This window comes from Brachycentrus maculatus, unplaced genomic scaffold (genome assembly GCF_059751285.1).
Source record: "Brachycentrus maculatus isolate JH-2025_06_01 unplaced genomic scaffold, ASM5975128v1 h1tg000589l, whole genome shotgun sequence".
Lineage (NCBI taxonomy): Eukaryota > Metazoa > Arthropoda > Insecta > Trichoptera > Brachycentridae > Brachycentrus > Brachycentrus maculatus.
Window position 1 is genome coordinate 622,215 of NW_028281329.1, and position 17,225 is coordinate 639,439.

Below are 17,225 nucleotides of genomic sequence, written 5' to 3' on the forward strand. Positions count from 1 at the left end.
TAAATAAAATAATAATAATGGCCATAAATTTGAGGGAAGATAATTAAAGGTTTTACTAGTATATTTATGTTGTTTTTAGATTTCAGTTCAATGTTCAACTAAAGCATATATTTACAGAAATTCTAACAGTTTTTTTACTATTATTTTTGGAATCATTAGATACATTTTTTTTCGAACCATATATTAGATTCATATAGATACTATTACAAAATAATAAGTTCATCTGAAAGTCATATGACGAACCTGACTACAAATATTTATATTTTTATATTTTGATTGGGGTTTTCAGAAAAAGTCGAAAATAGGCGGAAATAGTAACCACCTTTTCGGAAAATTCTCTTATTTTTGGGCACCTAGAAAAATTACTTGTTTTGAACAACAGTTACCTTTTTTGATACCGATCAAAATATAATCAAAAGAAACCTACTTCTAAAAGTGTTTACGACCTTTTGTTTTCGACAGTCTATCATAGTCAATTTTATTTAGAACTTTCCATCTATGGATTCAAATTTGACGTTTTCCTTCAATAGTGCGGTGCGGTGTGGTGTGATATTGTATTAGCGTAATATATATTTTCTTAATGCGGTGACGGAAATTGGTCTAAATCATTATTCTGGAAATTTATAAATATGGGTATCTTAGAGAAAATCTCTGAAATTGAAAAGGAAATAGCTCGAACTCAAAAGAACAAAGGTAAGGTTAAAAATTAATAGGGCCATGAAATCAGTTCTCGGCATACATATTTTTCTGTCGTATTTAGTTTTATGCTTTTGTCTAAAAAAAAAAAATACCTATTAATTTAACTTAAAGCGATTATATGATTATGAAGTACTTGCAATGTTAATCTTTTATAGCCACTGAATATCACTTGGGGCTTCTTAAAGCCAAGCTCGCCAAATACCGATCCCAGCTTTTAGAGCCTTCTAAAAAGGGAGAAAAGGGTGAAGGTTTTGATGTGCTGAAATCCGGAGATGCCCGAGTCGCGCTTATTGGCTTCCCTTCTGTGGGAAAGGTAAGTTGATTTTCAGTTTTGATCAGTTTTCATTTTGTTTTTGACAATCAAAAAACTATTAATCTAATTGAAATTACATGTTCTAGTCAACTTTGCTGTCAACTCTCACTCACACAGAGTCAGAAGCGGCTAGTTATGAGTTCACAACGCTGACCTGCATTCCTGGTGTTATCGAATACAAGGGAGCCAATATCCAGCTGCTAGATTTGCCTGGTATCATAGAAGGAGCTTCGCAAGGCAAAGGCAGAGGTCGTCAGGTGAGGAAAATTGTGGAATCGTGTTAACACATTATTTGCAGGAAACTATTACAAGCATCTTTTGAATACTGTCGTAGAGAGCGAGAGACGCTTATAAGCGTTCTATTTGCTTACTTTAGGTACAGCGCGAGAGACACCAAAAAAAATTGTACAGATTAAAATTTGGCTTGCGGTTACTTGTGATTAGTGTACTGTATATTAGCATGGTCGGGTGGAATATTCTACTCCAAGTTAAATACGGATTGTTTCCTTTTTGTATAACTCCAGCCATTTTACAATTCTACACATTCCCGCGCTTTTGACAGTCGATAGTTTTTTAGCAATAATTCTGTTGTCTTCACTATTTCTTATGCAAAAATCACTTTTTATTTATTTAAAACTTTATTTCTTTTTCAATAAAGTAAACATATTTTCATATTCCAATATATTCTTTCAATTTCATTAAACTTTCGAAACAATTGAAAAAATAATGATAGATGTAGTCAAAAACAAGACTAGATGCTGGACAGGTGGGTGAGTTGAACCCTATTCCCAATTTGTTCAAATATTCTATTATTCAATTCATAAAGTTGATTTTAAATTTTAAAATAGATAAATATTAACCTTGGCATTACGGAATCAATAAGATTCCGTTATTTATGGTCCTAAAATAGTCAATATTTACGTCACTGATGGAGCATGAATGATGTTTTGTTGTTGAGTTTACTGATCAATTGTGGGGAGTTTTTATTTAATTTTGACTTTTAGGTAATAGCCGTTGCTCGGACAGCGGATTTAGTTCTCATGATGCTGGATGCAACAAAACCCTATGTCCATAGAGAACTTCTAGAGAAAGAACTCGAGAGTGTTGGAATAAGGTTGAACAAACGGAAACCTAATATTTACTTCAAGGTAATATTATATATTAGAGTTTTACCAATTACGACTTACTTTTTAAATGACTTTGCTTGTATACACAATAAACAGTTAATAGAAGTGCAGTAAATACTCTGGGAGGAAGAAAAAAAATTACATTAAATGGCTGGTGTCACTTTTAGTGAACCAGAGAAAATATTTAGATATATTATTATTAAGTAAGGATGTTAAGTTTTCAGTTTGTTGGATATCTAGGCTATAAAACCAGGTTTGGTTACAGTATGTTTTAAATGTAATTTATTTCCGTAGATAAAAAAAGGTGGAGGATTATCATTTAATTCAACGTGTCCTCTTACGAAAATAGATGAAAAAATGGTTCAAATGATCCTCCACGAATACAAGTTGTTCAATGCTGAGGTTGGTACAAATAAAATATTTCATTATTATCTTTAAGTATATGTTTATGTGCATATTTTATTTTGATGTTTTTTTCCTTCTACAAGGTATTATTCCGTGAGGATTGTACTGCTGATGAGCTGATTGATGTTATATCGGCTAATCGAGTGTATCTTCCGTGTTTGTATGTTTACAACAAGATTGATCAAATTTCCATCGAGGAAGTGGATAGGATTGCCCGACAACCGAACAGTGTAGTCGTTAGGTAACTATTATTTTTACAAAATATCATCTCGCAGATGCCGTAACATTTTTCTTGTTCCTTCTTCTTCTAACCTTTATCTGCACCCAATGGTGCATAGGGCAACACATTGTTAATTTGACTGTTGATTGAACGAAGGCAAGGTTTCAGTCCCACGGTTCTTGTACCAGTGTGATACATATTAACAAATAAGGTAGTGAAAATCACCATTGTTTATTTTGACCCCCCGGGACCCTTATCATTGTCGCCAAATGTGCTCACCACTACACTAAGGAGCCTGACTGTGTTTACTATTTATATTTTATAATTTGTACCATAATTCCTACATATGTATATACTAACTTAACTGTATTGAAACACATAACATGTACATCCGTAAATTAGATTTGCGTGTAATACACGAAAATTAAAACATTTGTGCATAAAACACAAACTAACCATCAAGTCGCCCCGATTCAGGGTAGGCAGAGAGAATAGAGCATCATACCACTCTTTGCAAACATTCTTCGCCTCTTCCACTTTCATGCATCTCTTTATACATACCCGCCAATTATTTCGACTCCTGACCTGGCCGCTTTCAAGTATACGACATACCTGATTGTGCCAAGTTTTCCTTGGTAAATAACTAACGTATGTTAAACCTTAAAAAATTTTCTCTTTTGATAAATAAATTTATCTTGTTTGATTTAAAAAAATAATATTTCATTGGAATGAAAATAAATTCAGGCTGTTATCTATTATCTAATAATTAAACCCTTATCCGCACCCCAATGGTGCATAGAGCACTGCGTCATATAAACGCAGTGTTATCTTGATGGTTTACACATGAAGGAAAGGTGATCAGCCCTCCGCTTCAGGTACCCAGTCCAGGGTAATATTAAATAAATATGACAGTGAAAAAATCACTTATATTTATTTTACCCCCCTTGGGAATCGAACCCGGGACCTCCAGAACGGTAGCCGAGCGTGCTGACCATTACACTACGGAGGCAGACAAAATCTGTTATCTAGGGTTTCATTTCTAATTAGATCAAGTTTGAATAAATTATAATTTTTAATTATTAAATATCTTACCTTGGATCAAGAAGTACCTGTCATAATTGATAATATAATATTGCATCAACTTGATTCAGAATGTTATGCATTATTCGGAGTCGGTGGGCGAATGTTTGTAAAATAGTTACATTTTCACAGCAGTAATTGTAAAAATATGATTTTTTTCTAGCTGTAATATGAAGTTGAACCTAGATTTCCTACTGGAAACCCTTTGGGAGTACCTTTCCCTTATTAGAGTATACACAAAGAAGCCCGGTGCTCCGCCAGATTTTGAAGATGGTCTTATCCTGAGAAAGGTTTGTATACTTTTTTTAGTGTTCATGTATTTTATGTTTCCATATTATTTTTTGACATCTCATCAAAGATGAAGAAGAATATGGAAGTCTGGGCATTTACGGGGCTGACGACCGTCATAGGCTGGTTTAAGTGATCACTTTACACACGTGTAACATTCACCAATTCTACCCATTATTGACAACCATAATACTCAAATTCTTGGAAGTTCTATATATATGAACCAATTTAGAAACCTTGTTCTTGAATCACTAGAACTTCACTAGAGACATCTATTGGTGAGATGTAAAGAAGCTTTTTTACTAAGCAGAAACTCTTATATTATATATGTTTATATATATATATATATATATATATATATATATATATATATATATATATATATATATATATATATATATATATATATATATATATATATGTTATATGTTTATATGTATATATATATATGTTTCCATATTTTTATGATTGCGAATGTTAGATTTTAGAGCCTTTTGGTTACTGATAGTTCCTGCACGGTGGAGACATTTGTGCATTCTGGAGTCCGAGGAATGACAACGTTTCGAACACATCTAATATTTTTTTCCATGTCCAAGTATCCACTCTGCATAACTTTACTTACTTATAACCCTTATACGCACCCAATGGTGCATAGGGCACTGCATCGAATTGACGCAGTGTTATCTTGATCATTACTTACATGAAGGCAAGGTGATCACTCTTGCGCTTCAGGAACCAGTCCAGGGTAATAATATTAAATAAATATTAGTGTAAAATCACTAATATTTATTTTACCCCCCCCCCCCCCTGAGAATCGAACCCGGGATCTCCTTCACGGTAGCTAAACACGCTGACCATTACACCACGGAGGCGGACTCTGCAAAAAGCAATCGACAATACCAAAGATTTTTGTTTTCGGCCAATGTTGGTTTTTCCGTTACATTTTATTGAATATTAACGGTAATGTGTGTTTTTTTAGGGTGTTAGTGTCGAACATGTCTGCCATTCCATTCATCGGACTCTGGCTGCTGCCTTTAAGTATGCCCTCGTGTGGGGAACCTCCACTAAGTATTCCCCCCAACGTGTAGGAGCCGGTCACGTCATGCAAGATGAAGACGTCATTCAGGTGGTGAAAAAATAAAGGAATTATACTCTACCCTCAGTGCTACTGGCAAGTTCTTCTCGGAGAATGCAAGCTACATAATATTATGATCATTTTTTTAAGAAATGTATTGTAACATTTTTTAAATAAATTATTGCAATAAATTCATTTGCATAGTATCATTGATAATATTAACATCCAATATGAAAATAATTATTTTATATGAAAAAAAAAATTGGCTTTTTATTATTTGTTCACTTTTATTGTTTTGGTAAATTTATTTTAAAAATTTGCTAATACACAACAGGGAAAATGAAATAAATAAATGATATGATTTAATAGGTTTTGGTGTATTCATATTTTACAAATGTTTAGTAGCAATAACACCAAGTTAACAATAGTAGTTTTGAGAATTTTTATATCTACAATATAGATACTCTTGTGGATTGGTTAAAATGCATTCAATTTAATTGTATTAAATTGCAGTTGTGGTTGGTTTGATATTAATATCAAAAGTCAGTTTGCTAGTGAAATGCTTCTTACTGCAATTGAAAACTTTACCTGGTGAATACATTGACACTTGGGAGCAGTCACTTCCACGTCATTCTGCAGTTTCAATATAAAAATTCCAATCACTGCACTTGTGAATAGGATTTTTGTATTGAAACTAAAATGACCTACCTCAATGATACTCATTTCAGAGTTACATTAAAAGGTGGGGACTGACTGGAGCATTTCGTCGTAAAGTTGCTCGCAGCGAGCGCTGCGACTATGGATGGAACGCTCGGCTCACTGTACTGACTATACGAATGCTCGCATCGTAACGTGTTACTTTAGGACGAAATGGCTCCAGTCAGTCCCCACCACAAGGTAACAATATTTTTTACTGTCAAGATTTTAATATGATTGAATTAATGTAGACCAAACAGTTTATTTTATATTTTCCTTAATGTCAGTTTATTATATTGTTGTTTCTTTTTCTGCTATCTCCTCTTATATCCTTTAATTATTGTTATTACAATGTATTTTGTTTGTTGGAGCTTAAATCACTTGTAAACGTGGGGCTTATTAAAAAAAACTTAACTGATCTAAGTGGTCATCATGTTTAGCGATGGGGGATTTAGAAAAGACAAGTAACTAGTTGCAATCTAAACATGAAGTGGGTTAATTTTTGCTGTAAAAACAACTCAAAACACCAGGTACCTTGTTTCGAAGTCATGTGATAAAATAAAATAGATTAAAATATAAGGGAAATATCAAAGAGTAGATGAATATAATGACGGATTAAATGAAATTTCAGTTTTTAAATCATTACTTCTATTGAACTAATAGGTAAAACATTAAGTTCTCTTTTTCACGAATCAAATTGGTGGGGGTTTTGTAAAAAGTATTAAATAAACATACATCCAATCTGGATCCTTTATTAATGGAATATATTATAAGGGAAACTTTGTTACAATGTAAGCATGGGTTGTGAGGGGCTATTCTCGACCTACAAACAAATAAATTTATTTAGTATTATATTATTTTACTATATTTTCTGTGCAATCATTGACCATACTTTTATCATAATATATAAATAAAAGATTTAATAAATAAGTTTTACATTTATCCACATTCAGCCGATGCAACACACATACATATGGTTTTAATTGTGATTTGGTATTCCATCTGTACAGTAAATAATGTATCAAATGATGCAACAATAAGGTAAACTAATATGCAGTAGGGATCAGCTAAGAAGAAGGATACTGGAATGTGCTCCGAAATGTCGGCAACAAATACTAACGACACACAGTTATGAAAAATCAAATTATATTGCACATACACAAAAAAAAATACTGACTTAATAAACCTTTTTGTATTTCTTTTTTATTCAAATAAAATGATAATAATATACATATTTGGGAACACCACTCCGTCTAGGATGTACTCGGGTACAAATAAACTTGTTTACTCAAATATGAATATAGACACCAACTACAAAACATTTTTTTGGTTAATGCAGCATAATTCTTGTATGCGTCAAGAACACAAGTTTATGACCTATTATCAAAAAATATGAATTCTACAGATTCGTCTACTTGTTCAGTGTTTAGTGTCCAATGTGCCAGTCATTCCTTGGTAGAAAGTCAGCCGGCGTGTAATGCTACATGGGTGACGCGATCGGGAACTGCATGGTGTCGTCAGGCGGGTTCTGGTTGGCCTTGAGTGCCGGCAACAGCTCCCCCTCGGTCCAGGCCAGTGCCCAGTTATGCTCGGCAATCTCCAGCGCCTCCCACTCTGCCTTGAAAGCCGATTTAGGATCAGGCGGCATGGCCATCGCGGCTCCAGACATCTGCTCCTGCATGTGCTTCGACTGATCAGCAGCTGGAAATTTTGTAATATTTCTTAGTTCCATCTTAATCAAATTGACCATCTAATATTACTTATTAGATAGTTTGTTTAAGCAATAATAAAGCACACTGCTGCATTCACTAAATTACACAATTATGTACTAAAATAATCAGAATGGATGTATATATTGTAAAGTTAACTCCCCTACAACGTTGACATAATTACCCCTTTTTCTTAGAGAATTTTATAAGTTTATGAGTTTTAAATGTTTTTAAATTGTATTTTTACATTTTAACTAGCGGAAATGACTGTAAAGGTGGAGACTGACCAGAGCATTTCGCCGTAACATCGCTCGCGGCGAGCATCAGCGAGCATCCGAAACTAAGGATGGAGCGCTCGGCTCGCTGTACTGACTGCCTGAATGCTTGCATAGTAACGTATTACGTTACGACGAAATGCTCCGGTCGGTCTCCACCTTAATGAGTCATTTAAAATTAAAATACAATTTAATTAATTTCCTATAACATACGCTCTGATAACGCGGTACCTATCTCAGCATTATAGGGGGATTCACTGTATAGGTTTTTTAAAAATATTTTTATAATGGCTTACCATTGTTTTCTCCCAGTACGAGTGTGTAGATACTGCGGAGACCAAAAACATTAAGGAAGTACCAGGAGGCCGAGGAGACCCAAGCGGCATCCAGGTACGATAACTCCACACCACGTTGTAACATGGGCTTGAATCGTAGGGTCAACGGAAATGGTACTTTGGCTGCAACATACCAAATATATAAAGTTAATGGTGAAGATGCTAATTGATAAAATCCACAATAGACAATTACAAGGAAAATTATATTATAATACAGTGAAATCTGGCCTGGAATTCCATACAGAAATTAACATTTTTGCTTTGTATTGTAGTGCAGATAACATTAGTATTTGCCCATCAATGGGGTATAGAAAATTTTACTACACCACCTAAAAAAATTACCAAAAACTTTCATGTTCAAATGAAAAATGGGTAAATTAAAACAGGTTTTGAAACAATGGTTTTCTTAATAAATATTTACAGAAACTAATTAAAAGTAAAGCTGGATATGGGAATAAAATTCATATATTTTTCTCCAAACCAGTTGAGTTTTTGAACAAACTGAGTTTTTCTTTGACAAAAAACAGCATTACATATCAGTTTGATTTCTTTATTGATGATGAATAACACAATTGTCTCAACATTCAATTATGTTCCTAGTCAAAGAGTTCCTAGTTAGTCATGAATACAGAATGTGTGGATTTTGGAAATATTTAAATAGAAAATGCCATTACTACGCAAATTGAGTTTGTTTTATCAAATAATTTTATAAAATTATATTATGTATTTTCAAATCACCGGTGACCTCGCCTGTGTTGAACCGCAGCACCATGGGGGGCACCAGTGACCTCAATAAAGGGTTATATTCAAAATGCTTTGATTATCGAACCCATCGGCAAATCAAAAAATTAAATAAACTTAATACATTACATTATCAAAATACGTGAATTGCCGTTTTTTTAAATTAAATTAAAGTTTTTTTTTTGAGAATTCAAAATTGACAAATATTAGTGTTAAAAATAAACAATTTGAAAAAATATATATTTAATAATTTTAGTGTCATAGTGCCCTGAGGAATGAAAAGTACAATAGTAACATAGGATAACACAAAAAATAAGATCATCAGCATTTGATATAAATTGTGTCAGGTTTTTAGACTTTTTGCAGCTTATTACTGTCCAATGTAAGTGCACTGTTCGGATACTAGATATTTCATAATTTTGAGCACACTCACTTGTCAAGAATCCGCTGAACATCCAGTTGATCCAACCTCCGATAACAATCATGGGGAGAACATTGGTCACATTTCCTTTCAGCATATCTGTCATCACACTCGGATCTGTCATCGGGTTCTAAAGTGAAAAAAAATAGAAGTTATTTTTTAATTATCTGCTGTTGATATGTAATATCATACTATCTCAAAACCTACCTTTTAGGGTTACAAACATTGGCAATTATAAAGGCTATTTTATACCATGAACGAATGAATAAAAGTTATTCGAATGAATAATCCAAGCTTACTGCTGTCTTTATACGTTTATTACATTGGACAAGTAATATTTAAAGTAAAATTCAAAGGTCGATTAAGTACCAATAAGTTGACCATAACCTAAATATATTGTTTTTAATTACCTGAGATGCGGCTGCTCTCTTTTGGACTTTAAAATAGCCTGTCTCTTCATTGTTAAACCAATGTCTTCTCATCAAAAACGATTGTTTCGGCAAGTATTTTCCATTTTCCCTCAACAGTCGAGATCTTATCATCACCTGGCTGAAAAAAAAAGGAAATGTAATTGGAAATTGCGACAGTAGATACGAATGTATTTTTTTAAATGAAGTATTACCTATCCTGCAATTGAAGTATTTCCACTTTTTTCTGTGAAGACAATATTATTGAAATATAATGTCGGAGAATTCCAACAAGGAACGTGATCGTGACTATAGGTAAAAACACCCATCCTCTTATATTAGGATCTAATAGTAATTCCGCCATTATTTTTTGATACACTATTTGAACACATTAATTTGTATGAAAGTGTGGCATTATTTCCATTAAACTGGTGAAACTACTTGAATGTAAGAAAACACAGACTAACTTAAGAAAACTATCCGATATGCTGGTCACTCACGACGAGGAAAATAGTAGATTTTGTTACATTTTCTCTGGTTTTGTAACGTTCAAGTACGAAATTTGGAAAGACGAAAGATTTCACTGCCAACCTGGCGATATGACGCGAAATCATTAGTATATAATGTTTGTATATAAGCTTCGTTCGAGTCTGGCCGGGCGGCCGTTATGAATTCATTGCACAAACTAATTTATATAATTCATTGTAAACAATAAATGACAAGCCGGGTGATCTCGTGTTGAAAATAACCATTATATATTGGAAATGTGAGTACTTCATTATTGGTAAGGCGTTTCCTCTCATTCCGCCGTTTGCCAAACAGCTGTCAAACAAATTACGCAAGAAATTTGTCTCGACTGCTGCTCAAATAAGCGCTAATTAGAAGAAATATGTATTCTATAACCTCCGGAATGACCCCATCAACAGCATTGCAGGTAATCAACTGTTTTTGTTGTTGTTTTTCATGCCTGAAAAACTGTGCAATCTTCTTTGTGTGAAATGTCATTTTGACAGTCCGTTGACAGCGAGTCTGTTTTTATTATTGTTTTTATGTTATATTTTAGGTAAAGTACGGACAACCGGCATAGTTACAAGCACATTTATTGTCATATAATGTTATTTATTGCACTATATGCATATAAAATAAGATTCAACAAACACAAAAGATGTCATTCAAAAAATAGCTACAGCACGTGGCGTATAGATTTTGAAATGGTTTTCCAGTTTTACTTATACAGTTACAAATGTCAATTTACTAGTGGGTGCAATGCTTGGCCATGTTTTGTTCACAAAGAAATAAGTATGGATGATAATTAATAAATAATATTGGATATATGATGTAAGAAGACCAGCCCGACGAAGCTTGCAACCGCAAAACCGGACTGGACTCTTTTGCTGACAAATTTCCAGCCCCCATCTGTGCTCCACGAGTAGTTTTATGATGAGGTTGGAACTCTTCATATCAACCCCTCCGAGAAGCCTGCCACTGTATACCTTATAAGACCATCTTAGTGTATACCGGTGTCTGATATCCTCACATCGGAGATCGCTCAGTGGGTCGTAATGCTCGCAATTATTTTTCAAACATAAAAACTAATTCTGTAACTTTGTTACCTTTTCAGACTCTTGCAACTATTGGCAAATGACTTGTCGCGGCAGAAGGGTTCCATTTCCCCCATTGTGTTGGCGCTTTGGACAGTTTCATTTCCTAGCGCTGGATCAGAATATATAAACTACAGAGGACGATTCGGCATTGTTTTATTTGGATGTGTAGCCAGTAATTACTGTTTTAGTGTTTGCAGATATGTATAGGCAGATAGATGATATAACCATGAAACGTGTGTTATTGCACAATTTTCTTGGGAGTTATTCATCGTGACTAATATATGTATACTCTCCCCCCTGAAAATAAACATATTATGCTCTTAAATATGTTTTTATTTTGTTCATTAATGACCGAGATCCTTGAAAAATATCATCCTATCCCGCTCTCTGTGATCTTACAACATTGGCCTTAATTTTTTACAGAAATGCAATCTAAAGTAACTAACTGACCATCACGCCGCTTCCGCAGGGATAGGCAGAGAGAATAGAACACCACACCACGCTACTCTTGTCTTTGTACACATTCTTCTTTACGCATCCCCTCACACATCCTCCTCCCAACCCTTATCCGCACCCCAAAGGTGCATAGGGCACTGCATTATATAGAAGCAGTGTTATCTTGATCGTTAAATACACGAAGGAAAGGTGATCAGCCTTTCGCTTCAGGTACCAGTCCAGGGTCATATTAAATATATATTTGTCTGAAAAATAAATAATATTTATTGCGACCCTCTTGGGAATCAAACCCGGGACCTCCAGCATGGTAGCCTAGAGCGCTAACCGCTACACTATGGAGGCGGACCTCATACATACCCGCCGATTATTCGGATTCCTGAATTGACCACTTTCAATTATTTTAAATACTTGATCATGCCAAGTTTTGCCCGGTCATCCTCTGCTCATGTTCCCAACAAGATTCGCCTCATAAATTTCTTTAACACTCCTTTCTTCGCTCGTTCGTTTAGATCTTTTATAACTAACTAACTAACCATCACGCCGCTTCAGGCAGAGAGAATAGAACGCCACACCACTCTGTCTTTGCAAACATTCTTCGCCTCTTCCACGTTCATGCATCTCCTCATACATACCCGCCGATTACTACGACTCCTAACCTGACCACTTTCAAGTATTTAGCATACCTGATCGTGCCATGTTTTTCTTGGTCTTTCTCGGCATAAATTTGATTTACCGTTCTTTCCTCACTCATTCGTTCCACATGTCCAAACCATCTCAACGCACCTTTCTTAATTAATAATGTAATAAATAATAAATAATATATATAAATAATAAATAATGTATGTAAAAATAAAAATAATAGATCAACCTGGCTGATCGGTGATAATATGCGTGAATAGCCTATAAATAAAAAAAAGACATTCATAATAACAGCAATGGGGGCGCGAGATAGAGACAGGCATGAATATAGAAAGAGGTAGAAAGACATTCGCCGGAGCTAGCGGTTGAGTTCGGCTTCGTCCACAGAACCAAAGATCAATTAACGAACATCTATTTACTTATATTTCTTCTTTTTTTATGGCTATTCACCCTTCTAGCCAATGCGAGTTATTTTTTATTTATATATTATTATTTTACACTTTTTACAATTTAAAAAAGATAAATGTTTGAGTTTTTATTATTTACAAAAAAAAACTTCAATTTCATACTATTTCTGTGAGCCTGAGCGGCTCATTATTAGAAAGTGGTATGAAATTGTGGTAAAGTGGTTCGAACCGAAAAACTTTGATTAAAAAATCCGAGACACTAGCCACGGGACCACAACCCGATACGATTTGAATTATTTGTTTTTTTTTTTATTATCTTATTATGTTTTTTGTGAAGTTTATCTGTATGTATTTATATATTGAGCCTTCCTACATGTACTATTGTAACCCACAAATGTATAATTTATATTTTTTATTTTTTAAATGTATTTCATGATATCTTTAATGATTCTTCTCCACGCGTGCTTTCAATCGTCTTCTGTCCCCTGCATCAATCACCCTTCTCCAGAATCAGAATGTCAATTTGTCACTGACTCACAAAGCCGGCAATTCGCCGCGCCACACATAGGGGCAAGATGACTCGAAAACAACAAAAGCGCGATCGTGCGGAACAGCTTTTGAAGATAGTTCTGAACGATGCAATCGCCGCAGAATTGAAAATCTAGGGAACTCCACTCTACTTTCACAACTAGGTCATGCAACGACAATGAATCTGAAAGCTTCTGGATAGCCAGTTGCATCCAAATTATTAGCAGAAATAAAAATTATTACAAACAAGTTTGGGAGGTTAATAAGGTTGAGAGGTTAGTGGAAAACGGAATGCTAATGCTGGAGAGGTCTGAAAGGAAGCCGTCATTAAACGGGCACCCAATGAAATAAGATCTAGGTCTCCAATTAATGCCCTGCAAGTGCAGGCCTCTGACGCCCCCTCGGAATTATTAACTATCATTTTTTTAAATCAGAATATTATATTTTTTAGTCGAAAATTTTAAGATAAATTTACATGTCAAGTATTGTCTTCTCAATCCAATTCCATTTTCCACTAACATCTCAATCTCATCGACCTCCCCTAACAAACAAAATTAATTGAAAATCATTTGTAAATGTGTATGAAATATATAAAATAACTAACTAAACAAACTAACTTAATAATGAAGCTAACCCCAATTACAGGAAAACAAACGATTTCAATTCAAATCGTATCGGGTTGTGGTCCCGTGGCTAGTGTCTCGGATTTTTTAATCAAAGTTTTTCGGTTCGAACCACTTTACCACAATTTCATACCACTTTCTAATAATGAGCCGCTCAGGCTCACAGAAATAGTATGAAATTGAAGTTTTTTTTTGTAAATAATAAAAACTCAAACATTTATCTTTTTTAAATTGTAAAAAGTGTAAAATAATAATATATAAATAAAAAATAACTCGCATTGGCTAGAAGGGTGAATAGCCATAAAAAAAGAAGAAATATAAGTAAATAGATGTTCGTTAATTGATCTTTGGTTCTGTGGACGAAGCCGAACTCAACCGCTAGCTCCGGCGAATGTCTTTCTACCTCTTTCTATATTCATGCCTGTCTCTATCTCGCGCCCCCATTGCTGTTATTATGAATGTCTTTTTTTTATTTATAGGCTATTCACGCATATTATCACCGATCAGCCAGGTTGATCTATTATTTTTATTTTTACATACATTATTTATTATTTATATATATTATTTATTATTTATTACATTATTAATTAAGAAAGGTGCGTTGAGATGGTTTGGACATGTGGAACGAATGAGTGAGGAAAGAACGGTAAATCAAATTTATGCCGAGAAAGACCAAGAAAAACATGGCACGATCAGGTATGCTAAATACTTGAAAGTGGTCAGGTTAGGAGTCGTAGTAATCGGCGGGTATGTATGAGGAGATGCATGAACGTGGAAGAGGCGAAGAATGTTTGCAAAGACAGAGTGGTGTGGCGTTCTATTCTCTCTGCCTGAAGCGGCGTGATGGTTAGTTAGTTAGTTATAAAAGATCTAAACGAACGAGCGAAGAAAGGAGTGTTAAAGAAATTTATGAGGCGAATCTTGTTGGGAACATGAGCAGAGGATGACCGGGCAAAACTTGGCATGATCAAGTATTTAAAATAATTGAAAGTGGTCAATTCAGGAATCCGAATAATCGGCGGGTATGTATGAGGTCCGCCTCCATAGTGTAGCGGTTAGCGCTCTAGGCTACCATGCTGGAGGTCCCGGGTTTGATTCCCAAGAGGGTCGCAATAAATATTATTTATTTTTCAGACAAATATATATTTAATATGACCCTGGACTGGTACCTGAAGCGAAAGGCTGATCACCTTTCCTTCGTGTATTTAACGATCAAGATAACACTGCTTCTATATAATGCAGTGCCCTATGCACCTTTGGGGTGCGGATAAGGGTTGGGAGGAGGATGTGTGAGGGGATGCGTAAAGAAGAATGTGTACAAAGACAAGAGTAGCGTGGTGTGGTGTTCTATTCTCTCTGCCTATCCCTGCGGAAGCGGCGTGATGGTCAGTTAGTTACTTTAGATTGCATTTCTGTAAAAAATTAAGGCCAATGTTGTAAGATCACAGAGAGCGGGATAGGATGATATTTTTCAAGGATCTCGGTCATTAATGAACAAAATAAAAACATATTTAAGAGCATAATATGTTTATTTTCAGGGGGGAGAGTATACATATATTAGTCACGATGAATAACTCCCAAGAAAATTGTGCAATAACACACGTTTCATGGTTATATCATCTATCTGCCTATACATATCTGCAAACACTAAAACAGTAATTACTGGCTACACATCCAAATAAAACAATGCCGAATCGTCCTCTGTAGTTTATATATTCTGATCCAGCGCTAGGAAATGAAACTGTCCAAAGCGCCAACACAATGGGGGAAATGGAACCCTTCTGCCGCGACAAGTCATTTGCCAATAGTTGCAAGAGTCTGAAAAGGTAACAAAGTTACAGAATTAGTTTTTATGTTTGAAAAATAATTGCGAGCATTACGACCCACTGAGCGATCTCCGATGTGAGGATATCAGACACCGGTATACACTAAGATGGTCTTATAAGGTATACAGTGGCAGGCTTCTCGGAGGGGTTGATATGAAGAGTTCCAACCTCATCATAAAACTACTCGTGGAGCACAGATGGGGGCTGGAAATTTGTCAGCAAAAGAGTCCAGTCCGGTTTTGCGGTTGCAAGCTTCGTCGGGCTGGTCTTCTTACATCATATATCCAATATTATTTATTAATTATCATCCATACTTATTTCTTTGTGAACAAAACATGGCCAAGCATTGCACCCACTAGTAAATTGACATTTGTAACTGTATAAGTAAAACTGGAAAACCATTTCAAAATCTATACGCCACGTGCTGTAGCTATTTTTTGAATGACATCTTTTGTGTTTGTTGAATCTTATTTTATATGCATATAGTGCAATAAATAACATTATATGACAATAAATGTGCTTGTAACTATGCCGGTTGTCCGTACTTTACCTAAAATATAACATAAAAACAATAATAAAAACAGACTCGCTGTCAACGGACTGTCAAAATGACATTTCACACAAAGAAGATTGCACAGTTTTTCAGGCATGAAAAACAACAACAAAAACAGTTGATTACCTGCAATGCTGTTGATGGGGTCATTCCGGAGGTTATAGAATACATATTTCTTCTAATTAGCGCTTATTTGAGCAGCAGTCGAGACAAATTTCTTGCGTAATTTGTTTGACAGCTGTTTGGCAAACGGCGGAATGAGAGGAAACGCCTTACCAATAATGAAGTACTCACATTTCCAATATATAATGGTTATTTTCAACACGAGATCACCCGGCTTGTCATTTATTGTTTACAATGAATTATATAAATTAGTTTGTGCAATGAATTCATAACGGCCGCCCGGCCAGACTCGAACGAAGCTTATATACAAACATTATATACTAATGATTTCGCGTCATATCGCCAGGTTGGCAGTGAAATCTTTCGTCTTTCCAAATTTCGTACTTGAACGTTACAAAACCAGAGAAAATGTAACAAAATCTACTATTTTCCTCGTCGTGAGTGACCAGCAATAAACCTACCGCGGAATTTGTCAATATGTATTAAAAAATCTCATTTTCCAATTCCTACTATCAAATATTTTTCTATGGAGAAAAATAGTGTTGCAACAAGTCAATATTTTTGCCGAAATTAAGTAGGTACCTGTTTTACATAAAGATGAGTAGGGACATAAAAATAATAGTTTTGAATAATTTATATAGAGCCATTTTCCAAAAATACTATATATCTCAAAGG

At 34.8% G+C, this 17,225-nt stretch overlaps 2 protein-coding genes and 1 long non-coding RNA gene across 4 annotated transcripts; 2 read left to right on the top strand and 1 right to left on the bottom strand.

The window, feature by feature from the left end:
• Window positions 1–512: 512 nt before the first annotated feature.
• LOC148301225 (developmentally-regulated GTP-binding protein 2) lies at window positions 513–5,402 on the top strand. Its single transcript, XM_088273645.1, has 8 exons — window positions 513–693; window positions 855–1,012; window positions 1,099–1,269; window positions 2,017–2,160; window positions 2,434–2,541; window positions 2,628–2,785; window positions 4,008–4,134; window positions 5,112–5,402. The coding sequence occupies exons 1-8, from the start codon at window positions 630–632 to the stop codon at window positions 5,271–5,273; spliced, it is 1,092 nt and encodes a 363-aa protein (XP_088129771.1). The 5' UTR covers window positions 513–629; the 3' UTR covers window positions 5,274–5,402.
• A 1,237-nt stretch (window positions 5,403–6,639) lies between these two features.
• On the bottom strand, window positions 6,640–17,051 carry EMC3 (ER membrane protein complex subunit 3). 2 transcript variants are annotated; one of them, XM_088273646.1, is made up of 6 exons: window positions 17,002–17,051; window positions 10,007–10,274; window positions 9,795–9,933; window positions 9,397–9,514; window positions 8,184–8,345; window positions 6,640–7,604 (listed from the first exon to the last, which is right to left on the bottom strand). In XM_088273646.1, exons 2-6 carry the CDS (start codon window positions 10,153–10,155, stop codon window positions 7,384–7,386), a joined length of 789 nt encoding a protein of 262 aa, XP_088129772.1. In that variant the 5' UTR covers window positions 10,156–10,274; window positions 17,002–17,051; the 3' UTR covers window positions 6,640–7,383. The 2 variants fall into 2 exon arrangements, with proteins under 2 accessions (XP_088129772.1, XP_088129773.1); XM_088273647.1 differs by having other exon boundaries at window positions 10,007–10,253; window positions 17,001–17,051.
• Window positions 10,282–11,720, top strand: LOC148301227 (uncharacterized). The gene is made up of 2 exons (XR_015838833.1): window positions 10,282–10,725; window positions 10,855–11,720. It is a non-coding gene; the product is annotated as an uncharacterized LOC148301227 (long non-coding RNA).
• Window positions 17,052–17,225: the final 174 nt, after the last annotated feature.